This window comes from Chiloscyllium plagiosum, unplaced genomic scaffold, assembly GCF_037043375.1.
Source record: "Chiloscyllium plagiosum isolate Xiang-an unplaced genomic scaffold, Cpla_swu_hap1 HiC_scaffold_29, whole genome shotgun sequence".
In the NCBI taxonomy this organism is placed as follows: Eukaryota; Metazoa; Chordata; class Chondrichthyes; order Orectolobiformes; family Hemiscylliidae; genus Chiloscyllium; species Chiloscyllium plagiosum.
The window spans coordinates 25,975,111-25,994,660 of NW_028270167.1; the positions used below are offsets into that span (position 1 = coordinate 25,975,111).

Genomic DNA, 19,550 nt, shown 5'->3' on the forward strand with positions numbered 1-19,550 from the left:
TGGAGGACAGTTTTTAATTAGGAACATTTTAATTATATATTTTGTAAAAGTGACCAAGGTGCAGTATTTCTTCTTGTTCTCCCTAGTGCATCACCTTCTCCCCAAAGCTTCTCCTCTGCTGTTCAACTCAATGGACTTGCCTTCAGGCTTTTGCCTGAAATGTTGACTTTCCTGCTCCTCGGATGCTGCCTGACTTGCTGTGCATTTCCACCACCACTCTAATCTTGCCCTCACCCTGATGCTACTCATACTTATCCAGTCAGATTCTGTCACGTAATTCCCCATTTCTTCAATTTGGATTCAAATCTTTGTCTAATTATTCTCCTACAAGCATTTTGGGACTTTTCACCGACATCACAAAGTGTTTTCAACACAAGCTGCCATCACTGAATTTGCACAAAGTTGAAAGCAGCTATTTGACTAAGTGCTCTCTCGTTAGTTAGTCATCAAAACATTAACAACTCCCGCGGATAGAAAAACCTGTGGCACTAAGGTCAGAGTTGCAGGATAGCTATCTGCTCCTACTAGATATAAAGGGTAGTTTTACCAACTCACTGCAAGGAAATACTTCTGTAAGACACAGGAGGGCATTGTTAATTTTTTCCAAGTAAACAAAAAAGAATTTAACATTAATGACCCCAGATTAACCACAATCATACTGAATAGTGGAACAGGCTTGAGGGACTGAATTGCTGACCCTGTTCCTAGTTCTTATGCATGTTTGATATTTCACACCATTTTATAAAATATAAAAGGTCACTAGATGGGGAACTCATCCAAATGTCAGGTTATTTAAATATGATAGGAGAAAGTGAGGACTGCAGATGCTGGAGATTAGAGCTGAAAATGTGTTGCTGGAAAAGCGCAGCGTCCAAGGAGCAGGGGAATCGACGCTCCCCGACCCTCGGTACGTCCCACCCCCAGCTCCCCGACCCTCGGTAAGTCCCCCCACCAGCTCCCTGATCCTCAGTAAGTCCCACCCCCACCCCCACCCAGCTCCCCGACCCTCAGTACATCCTCCCCCAACCCCACCCAGCTCCCTGACCCTCGGTACGTCCCACCCCCACCTCCCCCAGCTCCTCGACCCTCCTCCCCCTCCCACTCCACCAAGGACATGCAGGTCCTAGGACTCCTCCATCGCCAGACCATAGCAACACGACGCCTGGAGAAAGAGCGCCTCATCTTCCACCTAGGAACCCTCCAACCACAAGGGATGAACTCAGATTTCTCCAGTTTCCTCATTTCCCCTCCCCTCACCTTGTCTCAGTCCCAACCCTCAAACTGAGCACCGCCTTCCTAACCTGCAGTCTTCTTCCTGACCTCTCTGCCCCCACCCTCACTCAGGCCTATCACCCTCACCTTAACCTCCTTCCACCTATCGCACTTCCAACGCCCCTCCCTCAAGTCCCTCCTCCTACCTTTTATCTTAGCCTGCTTGGCACACTTTCTCCATTCCTGAAGAAGGGCTCATGCCCGAAACGTCGATTCTCCTGCTCTTTGGATGCTGCCTGACCTGCTGCGCTTTTCCAGCAACACATTTTCAGCGCTTATTTAAATATGATATCGAATGAGAATTTTTAAAAAACAAATGAAATGAATTTCAGTGAGATTATAAAAATTAATTTTGCACATTTCAGTCCCAAAATGGATTAATAACACAGATTACATAAAACACACCTATTTGCAATTCTTCTGACCCCTAATTCAGCAAAGCTGCAACACAATTACTTCAAACATATTAACCACTTTGCTAAAACAGTGGGAAAGGAGATTTCAAACACTGTGTCAAGCATTTCTACACTTCTAATCAGCGTAATTTTAATTCTTAAAACCTTTATACAATTCTGTAATAGATCAATCCAAGTGATACTCGCGTTATTCTGGTACTTTTCAATGAAGACTTTATTCCAAAGCTTGAATGTGGTGCTGATCAGACATGGTACAAATGAATGCTCTCTTCCACCAAAAAGCTAATGAGAAGTAGTCAAGGAAAGTTCTCTGTTCTCAGCTTCAGACATGTTGAGCTGGCCCCAAGTCAGGTTTGTTTAAAAACTCAACTGTTCTTCCAGCATTGCTCTCTTCAAAAATTACAATCTAATTTAAAAAGGGAAAGATGTCAAATCATAATTACAAATGAAAAAGGTAAGGGGGCTCTGGTGCAAATTTACAGTACAATGGTAACTTAGAAAAACATAAAACTGTTACTTTTTAACAAAATGCTGCCATGAGATGCTGTGCCATCCAGAGCTGCCTTGATGATTTAACAGTGCCAGTGACAGAAGAAAGAAGGATCAGTTTAAATCCCAGAGGAATGTATATAAGTTGCACCTAGCCATTGACTACACACGACCCTCCCCCAAAAAATACAAAACAAAGTCTGTAGCTCTTCCATGAGCTAATAACTAGTCTGCTCACAGTCATAAAATGCTGTGGATGGTCTAAATTGATGTATTGTGTAACCCCCGCCCCCTGTAGGAAAAAGTACTATGTTTTGATGCTGATCTGAAAATTAACACTTCAGAGAATAGAATACCACACAAGTATCAGCCTAAATGATGAATTTTGATCATAGGTGAGGGCTTAAACCTTAAACCTAGGCATCTAACTCAAAAGGTGACAGGAGTTATGGTGCAGTCAACTCCAAACCTTCCTATTGTCAGAGATCATCGTTTAAAGTCCACATTGGGTTTGTTCAAGATTAACAATGATTATTATTTATCACCTGCTGTCACTAAACACTGCATTTTTCATTCACAAATAAGTTGACTTGTTTTTGGTGTCAAAAATAATCCTGTAGGGAAAGGTATGAAACAATGTTAGAAAATGAAGTAAGGAAGATAGAATGCTGAGAGGAGAGCTTCATTCAAAACACTAGCATGTAACCGAATTTTGGATTTTTATTTTTTTAAAATTCTTACGTTGAAATTTTGCTTAATTGCTCAGAAACTATAGTTCAGGGTTCTTTGGAACAGCTCCCCCATCATTTCTGCTCTAATATGGAATAAGGCAATATGGAAGCCCAGTTAGCTGTACTGTCAGAACTACTGCACAAAGGGTGAATTTGATCCAAAAAAAATTTTCTTGTGACCGTTGCAACTGTTACCAATCTAGAGGAATGAAAATATAATGGATTCCAATGGCTGGATATTCTGGCTTCTTACCTCATTACTGCCATGTTGTAGCCAAGGTGCTGGTAAGTATAGCGTCTGTTGTGGCCCTATATCCCAGTAACGGCCTAAATTCATTCCATTTACAAAAACCACTCCTTTTTTCCAGCCCTGAAAGTTACAAGAAGAAAATAAAATAACTTGATTGAAAAGAAAATCAGTTCTGAACAAGGGTTGCTGGTCCTGAAACATTAACTCTGCTGCCTCTCCACACACACTGCCAGACCTGCTGATTTTTGATTTCCAGCATCCGCACTCCTTTGTTTTTTTTTGAGTGGCACTTGATTGTAAATGTTTCACAAGAATACACAATAGGCAAAAGGAGTACAGAGAGCTGACGAGCTGGCTGGAAATACAATTGCTGAGTCTAAATATCATTGAAGAGAGTACTGGAATGGTTAGAATCCCAAATAAAATTCACTTGGCCCTCCAAGTCCCACATCCCTGCCTTTTCCCCACGTCCTTGCATTTTTTTCCCCATTCACGTGAAGTTCCCAATTCCCATTGGGAAGCCACAATTAGTCTGCTCCACCCGCTAGCCAGCAACTCCAGATTGGAATGACTCGGAGTAAAACAGGTTTTACCTCACTGTGCCTTTTGTTATTTGGCCAATCACATCAAATCAGCATTTTCTGGTTCCCAAACCATTTGTCAATGGGAAAATTTCTCTCCATCTCTCATCCAGACATGATTATGAATAGCTATCTCAAAACTTCTCTCAACATCCCCTTTTCTAAGGAGAACCTTGTCTGAGAATAGCAACTAAAATCCCTCATCTCCAGAACCACTTGCTGAAAAGCACTGGAGAGGTTGCAGAAAAGATTTACATCTTTCTTGAAATGTGGTGTCAAGATTAGACACTATATTCCAGTTGAGGATGAATCACTGTTTCACTTGGGTTTATCATAACTTTCTTACTTCCTACTCTATTCCTCAATTTATACAGTAGAATTATACCTATTCTCCACCCATATTGCCCTCCTTCATTCTATCTACAAAAATGCCTCAAATTGAAATTCTCCACATTAAACTACATTTACCACATCTCTGTCTAACCCACTAACCTATGTATCTAGTCTTGTTCACTTCCTCCTGTAGTTTACCACTATCCTCCTTCCAGTCCACAACACTTGCAATTTTTGTGCCATGTGAACATGTTATAACTCTATCTTTCTTTGAAGTGGTTTTTCAATGCACCTCTGTTTACTTGAATATTACTTGAAGCTTAAGAGGTGTTAAGAGAATTAGACTTTCCAAGTCATTATGAGTGGCTCTGCTTGAGGGATAATTTTATGAACATTTCAAAGATTTGCTCATGTTATTGTAGGGTTCATTGGTTCTGTACCCAGTGGAACCTGGAAGAACTCTTCAAATATTAGAACACTGTACATTTGATTTTTGAAATTGTTCAGTCACCCACACATTAGATTAGATTAGATTAGATTACATTACAGTGTAGAAACAGGCCCTTCGGCCCAACAAGTCCACACCGACCCGCCGAAGCGAAACCCACCCATACCCCTACATTTACCCCTTACCTAACACTACGGGCAATTTAGCATGGCCAATTCACCTGACCCTGCACATCTTTTCGGACTGTGGGAGGAAACCGGAGCACCCGGTCTGGAGAGAACACAAAATCAATTTCTGCTGTAGAGAACAGGTTCCAAGGTGTGAACATTTCCACAATGCTGTTCAGTTCACTTCAATGGCCATTTACATTTTCAGATCAAAGCCCTATCATTAATCACTGAATTAACACAAACAAATCACATATCATTTCAGTATAAAATGCAAGTCTGATAACACTTAATACTTTACTGTCAAAAGGTTCCCAACTCCAGATTAGTCATTTCCACTAATTTACAACTCATTGGGGAACCGTCCAGCACATCTTATGCAAAACCCAGTCCAATACCATCAAAATTGCGGAGAGGTTTTAAATGCAGACAAGGTTTACTGAATGCAGACTTACTCTTCATATTCTTATACTGGAGTTATAAAATATCTCAAGGTAGAAATTGGAGTAGGTATCACAGAAACAGATCATGTCTCTTGTCTTTAAAACTGACAAAAGTTAAAATGTTTTTTCTTAAATATTCTTCTCACAGCAAGGTTTCTCACCTGATTTTAGTAGCATCAGCAAATGCAGCTACATTGTTTCTTCACCCAGTTAATTAATGTGGATTGTAAATAGTTAAGGCAGTAGTAATGATCCCTGGGGAATCTCACTATAGTGAACCAAACTGAAATATACTCATTTATCATAGACACACTGTTTACTGTTAGTCAATGCTCTAACATTTTACCTCTAACACTTGAATTCTTACCTTGTGTCATAAACTGTAATGTGACACTTTAGTGACCACCTTGGAAATCACTATATGGACTGATTTTCCTTTACAGGTTTGGTGGTTACAATTTGTCAAATACTTTGTTTTCCTGCTGGTGTTGCTTGATTGCAATATGATTTTTTGAAATGTCCTGTTATCCTTGCTAATGAATTCTGGCATTTTTCCAATCACAAATATCCAACTAAGCAGCCCATAATTTCCTGCTTCTAGACCCCTTCCTTTCTTGAATCGAGGTATCATGTTTGTGGTTTTCCAATCCACTGGTAGCTTTTAAGAAGGGGAATTTTGAATGGTTATACCCATATCAACCACTTATTTTAAGACCCAGGATGCAGGGAATTAGCTCCAGGACACTTGTTAGTCTTCCACAGAAACATTATTAAGCAACACCTGGCACTTGTATCAATATCAAAACAGATGAAGAGAAGATGAAGAGAAGATAAAAGATTGCTTAAATCATTAGCTTTTAAGGAGCATAACAAAAGGAAGAGTGGAATTAATACTGACTGGCAACTGTTTGGATTCTACTTGGGCACAATACATATCTCACTCCAACTATGTACTGCTCAGAACAGGGCTAGAAGCTGTCAAAGTGAATCGTTCACAAATCGGCAAGGAACCACCAGTTCTCACGACAAACAGAAAGAAAGAAATAATGTTAAAAGGTAGGTAGTTTTCAAATTTAAAAACTCTAGGGACTTTGGAATTACTAGCCACCTTAAATGAACCTCTGCTCTATGGGCAATCTATTTTGAAGATACATGCAAGAATTGGCAAATAAGACATAAATTTTAAGAGATTTTGAACTTCAATGTGGAAACAAAAAGGAATAAGTCTGCCTATCAACTTGAAAGTCTTAGATGAATAGTCCTGCTTATTATGTGCTTTGTATGTTAGTAATGACTTGCGTACTACCTTCGTGCCAAGAAGCTTTAACCACTTTCATTTGACCTGCTTTCAGAAACTTCAGAAGATCAAATGGCATGACCAAACCGCAAGCCACAGGTGCTCATTTGAACGGATACGCCAAACCACCAAACCATTGTGACAAGTCACAATTAAGTTGGGCTAATTTTGCAGTCAGAATGCTTAACACTCATGTATCAAAGTGAATCTTCTATGGATAGCTCGCCTGGGGTGTGCTCTCATGGCAGTCAAAAGAAGCACTCTCCAAAAGGACACCAGGAAGTCTTTAGTTAGGAGGTTTGATGTGGGCTATAAGTCCTGTGAGAAGCCTGTCCAGGTTCACTGGGCAAGGTGATCCAATGTATAGATGGTGGCAGTGCAGTTGATGTAGTTTATATGGATTTCAGCAAAGCTTTTGACATGGTCCCAAATGAGAGACTGATAAAGAAGGTAAAAGCACATGGGGTCTGGGGTAACTTGGCAAGACTGACAAAAAATTGACTTGGTGGTAGGAGACAGAGGTGGTAGTAGAAAGATGTTCGAGAGACTGGAAGCCAGTGTGCACTGATGTACCTCAGGGATCAGTGCTCATTCCCTCATTGTTTGTGCTATATATAACTGATTTGGATGAGAACAGTATGGGGGACAGGTGAGAAGTGTATGATAAATAAGTTTGCTGATGACAAAGATTAGCCAGATGGTCAATACTGAGGAAAGTTTCAGGTTCCAGGAAGATATGGATGGGTTGGTCAAATGGACAGATAAGTGGTAGATAGAATTTAACCCTGATAAGTGAGGGGTGATGGACGCACTTTGGATAAAGCAACAAGATAAGGGAATAATCAATGAATGATAGTACACTAGGATGCTCAGAAGAACAGAGAGACCTTGGGTCGTTTGTCCACACATCCCTGAAGGCAGCAGGAGAGATTAATAGGGTGCTTAAGGCAGCATACAGGAAACGTGCCTTTATCCATAATGGCACAGATTATAGAGTAGTGAGGTTATATTGGAACTATACAAAACCTTTGTTTGACTGCAGCTGGAGTAGTGTGTGCAGTTGTGGCTACAATACTTCCTACAGTCTTGCAGAGGAGATTCACCGGGATGTTATCTGGGTGGAGCATTTTAACTAGAAAGAAAAGCTGGATAGGTTCAGGTTACTTTCTTTTGAACAGAGAAAGCGGAGGGTCATTTGATTGAGCTATATACCATTACGAGGGTCATGGGCAGGGTGGATAGCAATCAGCTGTTCCCCTTAATTCAAGGGCCACTAATATACTCAACCTAATCCAGGTCAAACAAATTTACTTGATTGACACTTCACCTAACAATTCAATTTTCATTTTCTCCAGCACTGATGCACAATGTCAGCAGTTTGTACCATTTACAAGATGCACTGCAACAACTCACCATGGCTCCTGAAGCAGCAGCTTCCCAACCCAGGACCTCTACCATTTAGAATGACAAAGACAGAAGATGCAAGTGAATGTTGCCATCTGCAAGCTCTTCTCCAAACCGTAGACCATGCCAACTTCCTTTACTATTGCTAGGTCAAAATCTTTGAACTCCCTAACTGCATTGTCCCTACACTCAGAGCTGCAGTGGTTGAAGGAAACTCATCATCATCATCTTCCCTTGGGCAATGAATGCTGGCCTAGCCAGTGATGCCCATATCTCATGATGAACAAATAAACAAAATATGCATTAAAAACATTTAACAATTAATTTGATTGAGTACTTCACTTAAGTACTGGCTCTTTTGGATTACCATTCCTCTGACATCATGGAATCATTTAACAATGAACAGAGGCAGATTAAACCTATTCCTAGAAAGTTGTCTAACTGCAGGAAAAGGAGGAACTCTAAGAGTAACCTGATTTGCAATTAACTTGAATTTCTTTTTAGAATTAGGGTAGGTTCTGCCAGGTATATGGGCTTCCCATCTGGGTTTCCTGTATCTGTTCTGCCCTGGCTCATTCAACAGTACCAAGGTCAAGTAACACAAAATAGCTCTACATTTTCTTAAAACTCAATCTAATGTTTATTGTTTAAAAAAAGAACTAAACAATGAATGGCAACATAAGCATAGCCCAAGGTGAAATTACAATCTGTTATTCAGGGATTTGAATTTAATCTCACGAAATGGATAGGATTGATCTAAATTGATGCCATGCCTCAGCCTGTCTCTGTTTTCCCTCAATACTGTCAGTCATGTCTCAGCTCTTGGTGCAAACTGCAAGGAGAATGAATAGAGTCTGAATCAATACATTCTCTGGTCTCAATTGTGTTTAAGAAATTGCAGTAATTAAGAGTAAAGGGGAAATAAAGAGCAGATTTGACAACATTCTGAAAATTCAAAGAGAACTGTCAGCATCATAGCAGGAATAACAATTAATAAACACAGTGATCTGTTCAGTTAGAACACAGACACATTCTAAAACTTAAACTGCCACAGAATGAATCTTCAGTTATGTCAGGTTTTCAATCACAGCTGAAATGTTTCAAAATTCTAAAAAAATTCCTTTAAAAAAAATTGTTTACAAACAGTAGCATCATATTTTCTTCCCATGTTGGGTTGAATTTGACCTTTTGTAGTTCTATAATCTGTTGTTTCATTTTCTCTTCCAACTGCTTTATTGAAGAAGTTTTGCATAAAGGATGCAAGTTATACATTTTGTTTTACACAAGTTATACATACCAACAATCAGCAAACCTAATGTCATTTATGAAAATACCCTGCAAGGACTGTAACAAACACTATATTGGACAGACAGGCAGAAAAGTAGCTACCAGGATACACAGACACCAACTAGCCACCAAAAAACATGTCCCACTATCAATAGTATCCTTACAAACATACAAAGATGGACACCACTTTGACTGGGACAACATACCCACCATACGACAGGCTAAACAGAGACATGAACAGGAATTCCTAGAGGCCTGGCATTCAAACAGGAACTCCATCAATAAACACATCGACTTGGACTCCATTTACCAACTTCTGAGAAAAAGAACAGAAATGATATTACACACCACAACAGACCGAGACACATAAATAGAAAGTAGGACAGAACACCAGCGCTTCACCAGAGGCTCAGTGATGATGTTACCTAACATAGTGATGAAACATCTGAAACAAACCTGCCAGCTCAGCGAGCAAACTTACAATCTGAACCTCATCCCGAGCTACAAATCTTCTCAAAAATCACAAGTATTTTGTTTCAAATATCCCTACCCACAAACAGGACGTGGAAATTATTTTCCTCACCTTAAGTTTAATGAAGGTATCATAAGGCAACGAATCCACGTACAGTACACCGTAGAAAAAGGCAGGTAACGTCGGATTTTCAGGAACAGAATTCAACTGGATAGCTGAGAAACTTCAACCGAAAAGAGACAAAGAAAAAGTTGGCAGTATTATTCCCAATAAACAATATTCAACTTAACAGATGATACCACCTTTATTCATTGAAGTGATACTTGAGTCAAACAGCAAGTGCAAGGTTAAAATGTTTCTCAGGCACTAAGCTTACAAAGTTCAGAAACAATGAACCAACTTATTTGTGGATATGAATCACATGGTATGTCCAGTGACAGTATCACAGATACATCGCCTGATAGCATCCTGCTGGGCAACTGGTGCTTTTCAATTGCCTTGATCCTGCAAGTCTGTTCTGGACAGACACCTCAGGGCTGACTTTCACTTCTACAATAAAAAAAATCCATTTCATTCAGATGAAGTGTCCCTGCCTGCCAAGCTGATCTTTTATGCAAAAGATATTCTCTCCTTCTGTGACAGGGGTAAGTGGACATTGTTATAACAAATGCCCCCAGCAATGGTATCCTCTGCTTCTTAATTAGATTACATATTGATGGTATTCCTGCATCATTGTTGAGACATCCTAAATTTCAGTCCTTAATGGTATCAGTCGTGGGTAGCACTGCGATTGTAACACAATTAGAATAGTATATAAATTACTTTAAAGTCTGTATTGCTGAAGAAGTCTCCTGGTTTACCAATGTAAAATAAATGCTGCTTGACAATTGAATGAAAGACGCAGCGTTGAGTGGTGGTTAAAAATACTTCAGAAATATTTCTTCAGTGTGGTATTATTGTGTAGAACAACACTGGCAAACGAATGGTGGATAAACTGGTCCCAGATATTCTATGATGCTTTACTTGCAAGAATACGACAATTAGTCTCTCTGGTTTACCTTCCAAGAAAAGCTGCTAAACTTTCCACTCCTGAGTGGAACACTTAGCAGCTTTTCTTGGTTCCTAAACCAGGGATAGATAGTGATGGCCATTTGCAGAGTCATGTACACGTATGCCCATACAGACAAATGGAGACTACACAAGAACAGAAACAGACCCAGCTCTAAAACACTGCTCTGTCAATTAGTCTAAGCTCAACACAAAAAGCAGAAGAGAAACCACAGAGAAGCAGTGTCCATAATCCAGAGAGGAAGTGATGGACAAAAGAAAAGGCTTGGCATAAGTATGAAGACATACATTTTATATTACATAGACTAGAATCTTTCAATAAAGTGGAGACGGCATTTGGTCAGAGCACTGAGTATTGGAGTTGGGAAGTCATGCTGTGGCTGTACAGGACATTAGGCTACGTTTGGAATATTGTGTGTAATGTAGGTCTCCTTCCTATAGGAAGGATGTTGTGAAACTTGGAACAGATTCAGAAAAGATTTACAAGGATGCTGCCAGGATTGGAGGATTTGGGCAATAGGGAGAGGCTGAATTTGGGCCAAATGCTGACAAATGGGACTAGATTCATTTAGAATATCTGGTTGGCATGGACGAGTTGGACCAAAGGGTCTGTTTCCGTGCTGTACGTCTCTGACTCTAAACCAACCATTATTTCTGTGGGACCATTGTTGATGAGGCACTAATGCATAATCAGCCTGAATTCAATTCACAATGAGGGTGGCACAATGGTAGCATGCACTTAGATTGGCATGGGTTACTTGTGTGTGAAGTTAAGAAATGGGTTCAAACTAGGCCAAGTCACAGCAGTATTATTTGGGGTGAGTGCATTTGGCGTTTCCAATGGACAACTAAGGTAGGAAATTCAAATTTCTCCTATGGTTCATCACAAAATCTATCCAAGATTGTGGAGCAACCTGCAAACAGTAATCTAAACTCCGCATACAATGAACAGTTGGAAAACTATGAAAATTTTCTTCGTCTGGTCTTTGTTATCATCTCAACTACTGGTTCTATTCACTAAGCGTTTTAACCATTTGTAATTTAGGATGGAATTCAGGAAGCTTCAAGTGATTTAAAATAAAAAAAAAGCAAGGGCCATAGTACCTTAACGTGCTGATGTATTTACCCTTGAATGCATTTTTTGATTCATTCGTAGGATGTGGGTATGGCTGATTTATTGTTTAGTATTTATTGTTCATCCCCAGTTGCAATTGTGAAGGTGGTGGTGAGCTGCCTCTTGATCTGCTATAGGCAGGCAACAATGCTATTAGGGAGGGAATTCCAGGATTTTGACCCAGCGATGCTGAAGGAAGGAGACATATTTCCAAATCAAAATGGAGTGTGATTTGGAGGGTAAATTGAGGAGGCAGCTCATGTTATCTGTAGTGTCCCACATTTTACATATTTGCCCAAATCCATCTGTATGGCACTGCACTTGGAAGGTACTGTCCAAGGGAAATTCTGCAGTAAAGGCATGTAGATGGTACATATGACTACTACTGAACATTTGTGCTGGAAATAATGGGTGTTTGTGGATGTGGTGCCAATCATGTGGGCTGCTTTCTTCTGGATAGTGTTAAGCTTCTGGAGCTGCACTTGTCCAGGCGAGTGGGGAGTATTCCATCACAGTCCTGACCTGTGCCTTGTAAATAGTGGACAAGGAAGAAAAGCAAAATACTGCAGATGCTGAAAATCTGAATTAAAAAAAAGGGTGTTGGGGAAACTCAGTAGGGCTGGCAGCATCTGTGAAGACAAAACACAATTACCTAGGATATTTCGAGAAAATCTAGAATTAGGCATCACTGTTTAAAAATCACAGTTGCCTGTTTAAGTCAGTGATTCCTGAAGAAGGGCTTATGCCCAAAACGTCGATTCTCCTGCTCCTTTGATGCTGTCTGACCTGCTGCACTTTTCTAGCAACACATTTTTCAGCTAAGTCAGTGATGAGGCAAGTATTTCCCTCAGAGGATCCAGAGTCCTTGGAGTTCTCTCCCTGAAGGAGGCAACGGATGCAGTCGTTGAATTTTTTTTTTAATGGAGAGGTAGATAATGAAATTGTTAAGCAAGAGGTAGAAAGATTATCAGGTAGACAGGAATGCAGATTGGAGATTGAATTCAGATTAGACATGATCTTATTGAACAGGGGAGCAAGCTGGGGATGTGAGTGGCCTTCTTCTGCTTTGTAGGTTTGCATGTAAGCCTTAAATGACAAGTTCTGAAATCTTGAACCTTCAATGGAGATTCATTTATTTCCATGCATCTGCATCTCATTTTCATATCAGCTTGTACTATTAACATTGCACTTGGAATTCTCCTCTTCCCCCAGTAAGAAAGTTGGCAATGTAAAGACATAACAAGTAAAACAGGGGAGGTACCTGACAACTCATCTCCTTAGAACTGTTCAAAACTGGCCTCAAAACATGAACTCTATTTCCTCTCCAAAGATGCTGACAGATCTGCTCAGTTTCTCTAGCACTTTGCTTGTAGGTACTGGATAGGCTCTGAGGAGTCAGGGAGACCTTGTGAACTGTATTTACATGGCTGCAAGTTCTGGTCAATGGTAACCTCGCTCCCCTCCCCCCCCACCAGAACACTAAGAATGTTGAATTAAGCAATGGTAATGCCATTGAATGTCAAATAGCAATGGTAAATCTTTTTATTTGAGATGCTCATTGCTTAGCACTTGTGTGGTGCAAATGTTACTTGCCACTTGTCAGCCGAAATCTATACATTGTCCTGATTTTGCTGCATTTGAGCATATACTGCTTCTGTATTTGAGCATTGTTGAATGGTACAGAACATTCCATTAATGAACATCACCACTTTCATCCTTATGATGGAGGGAAGGTCATTGATGAAGCTGCTGAAGGTGTTTGGGCCAAGGATATTACCCTGAGGAACTCCTGCAGAGATGTACTTGAGTTGCGAGGACTAACCTGAAATGACCACAACCAGATTCCTTTGTTTCTGGTATGACTCCAACCAGTGTAGAGTCTTCCTCCTGATTCTCACTGACTCTGGTTTATTAGGGCTCCACAGTCAATCGCAGCCTTAATGTTAAGGGCAATCACTCTCCCTTCACCTGTGGAATTCAGCTCTTCCATAACCTGCCATTACTTTACTGATGATCATGAGTAGATTGATTGGCTGTAAATGACCAAGTTGGATTTGCCCTGCTGTTGTGGATAAGACATCCCTGGGTAATCTTCCACACTGTCAGTTAGATGACAGTGTCGTACCTGTCCGGGAACAATTTGGCCATGGTCGCACAAGTCCTACAGCACATCTTCAGAACTATTGCTCAGGGCCCACAATTGTTTCAGTATCCCTTGGAACTGCACTACTTGTCAAAGCAGGATAAATGGCTACAGAAAGCAGGAAGGAGAGTGGAGTTGAGACCAGAATATGATCAATCATGATCATGTTAAATAGACGGAGTAGGCTCAAAGGGCTGAACTGCCTACTCCTAAATCCCATATTCCTATATTATGGTAAAAGTTTATAAAGTACCAGAATACAATGTCTTAATGGCAGTATGAGTTAATGTATCAATGAGTAGCTGTGTAAGTGGGTTGAGCAACCGTGGCAGGGGTTTGGGGGAAAGAGAGATGGGGGTGATTATGGAGCCAACTGTTTAATGCAGAGAGGTAGGGTGATATTCTTGAGTTGGGGGCCAGTTGCATCGAGAGTTAGAACTGGTTTTAATCAAACAACTTTTTTGGCAATCCCTCTGAAATCTGCGACGTTAACTCAGACTTTGTTGCAGGCCTCTGGATGCAGAATGATTGTCCATTGAATGTTAAAACCACCTGGGAAATTTCTACGCAGCCATTGCATTGGGACTGACTATTCACTCCAGAAGATCTGAGGTAATATGTGCAAAGAATAATTATTACAAGTTGTGCTGAAAGTATACAAGTCAAGGGTTGCACAATATAACAAATCATTGAAAGCATGGTAAACTCCTAATATTTTACCTTTCAATAAAATTTGTTTTCATCTCTAAGGGGTAGATTGTAAAGTCCTTCAAAGGTTCCTTATTCAGAAAGACATCACCTATGAGACCTGAAAAATCAAAGCAAACAACAAGTTTTTTTAAACACAATCACCAGTTTTTATGAGGTGCACTCACTTTGAACTGGGATATTAGCAATCTAATCACAGGAGAACACAAGGAGTCTTGAAAGAAATTATGGACATCATGAAGTGATTCTCCTGTGTTTTTTTCACTTTAGTCAAATCATCTCTGAATAATCACTCAGTAAACATGTTATGACACAGCTCCATGGTAGGAGAAACCTGAACTGAGACTTATTGGCTAAGAGGTAGGGAGACTACACTCTGTCACATTGGTTTATCACTTTAGTGAATTATAAATAATGGAAATATCTTCAGGTGGCCATGGTTCAGAGCAAAAGCCACTGAACAACTTGCATAAGGAATCTGGAACAGACAAAAACGTCACAAGGTCTTTTCAGAAGTGTACTCAATAGAAATGAATAGGCAGAAGTGGGTACTGCAGATGCTGGAGATTAGAGTTAAGATTAGAGTGGTGCTGGAAAATCCCAGCAGGTCAGGCAGCATCCGAGGAGCAGGAAAATCGACGTTTCGGGCAAAAGCCCTTCATCAGACTCCTGAGAAGGGCATTTGCCCAAAACGGTGATTTTCCTGCTCCTCAGATGCTGCCTGACCTGCTGTGCTTTTCCAGCACCATTCTAATCTTGACTCAATAAAAATGAATGTCAACTTAGTGGAGATATTGAGAGAGGTCAGTAGAAGCTTGGACAAAAAGGTGGGATTTTAAAGGAGGATATTCAAGGAGAAGGTTGATTTGGCTGAAGGGAGGGGTTGCAGGAGTGGAGCACAGGAGGTTAGCAGTGAAGAAACATGAAGTTCTCAGGGGGCTGCAGAGTTAGATGATGGTAAAGTACGAGGTGAAGTTTAAATTGGAGACCCAGGGGCAGCGGGAGACAATACAGGTGTGTTTGAGGTTGCATGATTTGGTACATTAGGGTAGTGAAATTTTAATAAACCGAAATCTATTGCAACATGAAGAATGACTAGAAGAACATAGGAAAAGTTGAGATCAGAAGTGAAAAAAAAAATCCCATCAGCTATAACTAGAAGAAATGAAAATAATGGTATGAAAAATTATCAGGGGTATTAAGGAATGTAAAGTTAAGGTTAAAATCAGATTGGCCATTGTTCTCTTGAATTCCAGAGCATTTTTGTAAATATTTTTCCAATTAATTGGAGAAGTAAGTGAAGTATCACAGCATGGATTTGTTAAGAGAAAGTCATGACTGACTAATTGCTGGAGATTTCTGAAAATGTATCAGAGAGAATTGACAAGGGCAATGCGGTTGATGTGGTATACACAGACTTCCAGAAGACAATGCCACACAATAGACCTGTAAGAAAAGTTACAGTTTATGGAATCAAACAGTCAGCAACATAAATACCGGGAGAGATGTTTAGTAAGTATTTTTTGGGCTGGATGGTGACTCAATTTTTACATGGTCTGGAGAAGCATTTAGATCTTGGTAAACTGGTTGATAGATTGATTAATTAATTGATTCATTGTGTCACATGTACTGAGATGCAGTGAAAAGTATTGTCTTGTATGTTATTCAGGTAGATTATACCTTACAAAGTGCACCAGAGGGGAGTAGAACAGAGTGCAGAATTCAGCGTTACAGCCAAAGAGAAGGCGCAGAGAGAGAGAGAGAGAGAGAGAGAGAGAGAGAGAGAGAGAGAGAGATCAGAATTAACATTTAAGAGCTTCATTCAAAAGTCGGATAACAATACAGAAGAACGTGTATTCAAACCTTTATATTTTCTGCCCGACGAAGAGTGTATAACCAGAAGGGCATGGGTCTTCAATTACGTTGGTTGCTTTCCTGAGGTCGCGGGAAGTATAGAAGTCAAAGGATGGAAGGCTGGTATGTGTAATGCACTGGGCTATGTTCACAAGTCTCTGTAGTTTCTTGTGGTCTTGGAAACAGCAGTTGCCACACCACAATGCGATGCATCTATATAGGAAGCTTTCTATGGTGCATCTATAAAACGGATGAGCGTTCTTGTGGACATGCGAAATTCCTTAGCCTCCCGAGGAAGTAGAGATGTTGTTGTGCTTCCTTGACCATTGCGTTGACATGGGCGACCAGGGCAGATTGTGGTGATCATCACTTCCATGAACTTGACCCTCTTGATCACCTTTACTTCAGCACCACTGTGCAGACAAGGGGTTGCCCTCCACTCTGCTTCCTGAAGTCAATGACCAGCTGCTTTGTCTTGCTGACATTGATGGAGAGATTGTTGTCTTTACACCATGCCACTAGCACTCTTTCCTGTATTCTGTCTCATCATTGTTTAAGATCTGACCTACAATGGTGGTATTCTGCATTTACAAGTTTTCTAAGTTGGGGTGGAATTTGCCACATGACTGTGAATGTATAAGGAGTATAGTAGGGGCTGAGTATGCGGTGTTACGGGGCACTAGTGTTGAGGATTACAGTGGAGGAGATGTTGTTGCAATCTTACTGATTGCAGTCTATGGGTCAGGAAGTCAAGAATCCAGTTACAGAGTAGACAGCTGCGACACAGGTCTCAGAGTTTAAGAGATACGTTTGTTTGGAATTATGGTGTTGAAGGTGGGAAAATTTCAAAATGTGGAGACGACAAAATCTGGAAGCATTGCCACCTGTGAAGGCAGCACCATAAAACTCCAAAAGGACAAGTCAGTGGAATGGGCAAGTAGGTGACATGGCAGATGAAGTTCAATATAGAGAATGAGAGATGGTACAGTTTGGTACAAAGACAATGGAATGCCAGTATTAAATAAAGGATGTTATTAAAAAGTATATGTAGTACCAGTGACACCTGGGTATACATATGGATAAATTATTAAAAAGGTAACAGGACAGGTAGATAAAGCATAATGCTTTAAACATTCTACACTCTATTAATACAGGCAGAGACTACAAGAGGAAGGAGGTTATACTAAAAAGTTATAAGAAACACCAGTTAGACCTTTGTTGGTGTATTGCATACAGTTGAGTGCCACATTTTAGGAAGCATGTGAATGCATTGGACAGTGTGCAGAAGAAGTTTATAAAAAATGTGCCAAGGATGAGAAACTTCAATTATAAAGAAAGATTGAAGTTGGGAGGTTTGGAGGAGATTGGATTGAGTTTTTGAATATCATGATAGGCCTGGACAGAGTAGATAGGAAGAAACTGCTCCCACTTAAAAGGATCAAAAACTAGGGCACAGAATTAAAGCACTTTGCAAAAGAAGCAAATGTTAGCTATGAAAATCTTACAGCGAGTAATTAGGAGATGGAATGCACTGCCTGGCAGCGTGGTGGAGGCAGGTTCAACTTAAGCATTCAATTTATCATGAGACAATTATTTAAACAGAGATGACTTGCAGGGTCACTGGGAAAAGAGAGCAATAAGTTAAAATGCTCAGAGCTGGTGCAGACACAACTGACCGAATGGCCTTCATCTGCACCATACGAATTCTGTGATCGGAAATCCCTCATTATTCACGCAGGAGGACAAACCACATTGTTAGTAATCTTACAGAATCACCTTTTCGCTGATCATCAAGTTTGTTTCCATAGTTGACTCTACCACGATTTTCCACCAAAAGGCTCAAATTTCGCTTTCCCTGCAAGAAACAAAAAAATCAATGCAAGGCAGCAAAGAATGTCATCACCAAATAATTTTTATCAGAACATCTTGAGGTAGCGTACACCTTTTTAAGCGATATTGCAGATTCACACTGCCATGGATTTAGTAATTTAATGATTTAAAAAGACAGACAATACAAAAGATTGCATAACCATTAATACAGAAATCTTACTTATTAATAAAACAAAAATAGAATACTAACATAATACAGAGGAACCTCAATTAACCGAAGGACACAGGCGGGCAGTATTTTGTTTGGTTAAATCAAATTCTGGATAATCGAATGTCGGATAACATAGTTTAGCTGAGCATTGGGATTGTGTGATCTTGCTGGATATTCGAATAATTGAATGCCGGATAATTAAGGTTCCTCTGTCAACCCCGAGGGACATTCTACAATAACGTCACTGTGCTGGAGAGTCCAGTGTATCGCAGGTGAGAACTGCACTATACAACATTTTAACAGTGAATTTTAATGAATTATACCAAGAAGTGATGGAAGATTGTGGGTTTTTATGTTGTCCGTTAACTACGCATAGTCAGGTTATGTGGGCCTTCACCAGGATTATCATCCAATGAATAACGCAGCCCTAACTGACATTTTTAGAGCAACTGAACTCCATGTTGAGTGCAGTGTTGGACACTGCCTCTGTTCTACACTTTAATTGAACTCCCACAGAAATGTTCTTGCAGATACCACTAGAAGTCAGCTACCATAATTAGTTACAATTCCTTTGCACAGAGGTTCTACAACCAAGTTGTACATTTACTGTCTTCCTAGGCATGACAAAACCACCTCAACCTACATTTCCAGTGCTATTCTGAATCAGAAGATTATGGATTCAACCCTGTCCCTTACAGTCCAGCCCATAATTCAAACTAACCCCACAGCGAGCAGGTGGTTCTGTCTTTGGATGGGAGTTTAAAGTCTGTTCAGGCGAATGCACAAGATTCAGTGGCTATTCAAAAAAATGAGCAAGGATTTCTCCTGATGTACGGTCTAACATTTATCCTTCATTGAACACCTCGAGAAACAGGTTAATTGGTCTTCAGTTCTTAGAATTCTTAGAGTGTGGAAACAGGCCCTTCAGCCAACAGGTCCACACCAACCCTCTGAAGAGTATCCCACCCAAACCCAACCCCCATTACTCTACATTTTACCCCTGACTAATGCACCTAATCTACACATTCCTGA

The 19,550-nt window shown here is 40.3% G+C and overlaps 1 protein-coding gene across 1 annotated transcript in view; it reads right to left on the reverse strand.

The window, feature by feature from the left end:
- Positions 1-1,148: 1,148 nt before the first annotated feature.
- The window catches only part of glb1l2 (galactosidase beta 1 like 2), a 92,555-nt gene continuing 74,153 nt past the window's right edge, over positions 1,149-19,550 (reverse strand). The window contains exons 15-19 of the mRNA XM_043676815.2: positions 18,254-18,332; positions 14,636-14,723; positions 9,702-9,813; positions 3,162-3,278; positions 1,149-2,094 (exon numbers count right to left, since the gene is read on the reverse strand). Of these exons, the coding sequence (XP_043532750.1) occupies positions 2,011-2,094; positions 3,162-3,278; positions 9,702-9,813; positions 14,636-14,723; positions 18,254-18,332 (480 nt within the window). The 3' untranslated portion in view covers positions 1,149-2,010. The remainder of the gene's footprint in view (positions 2,095-3,161; positions 3,279-9,701; positions 9,814-14,635; positions 14,724-18,253; positions 18,333-19,550) is intronic.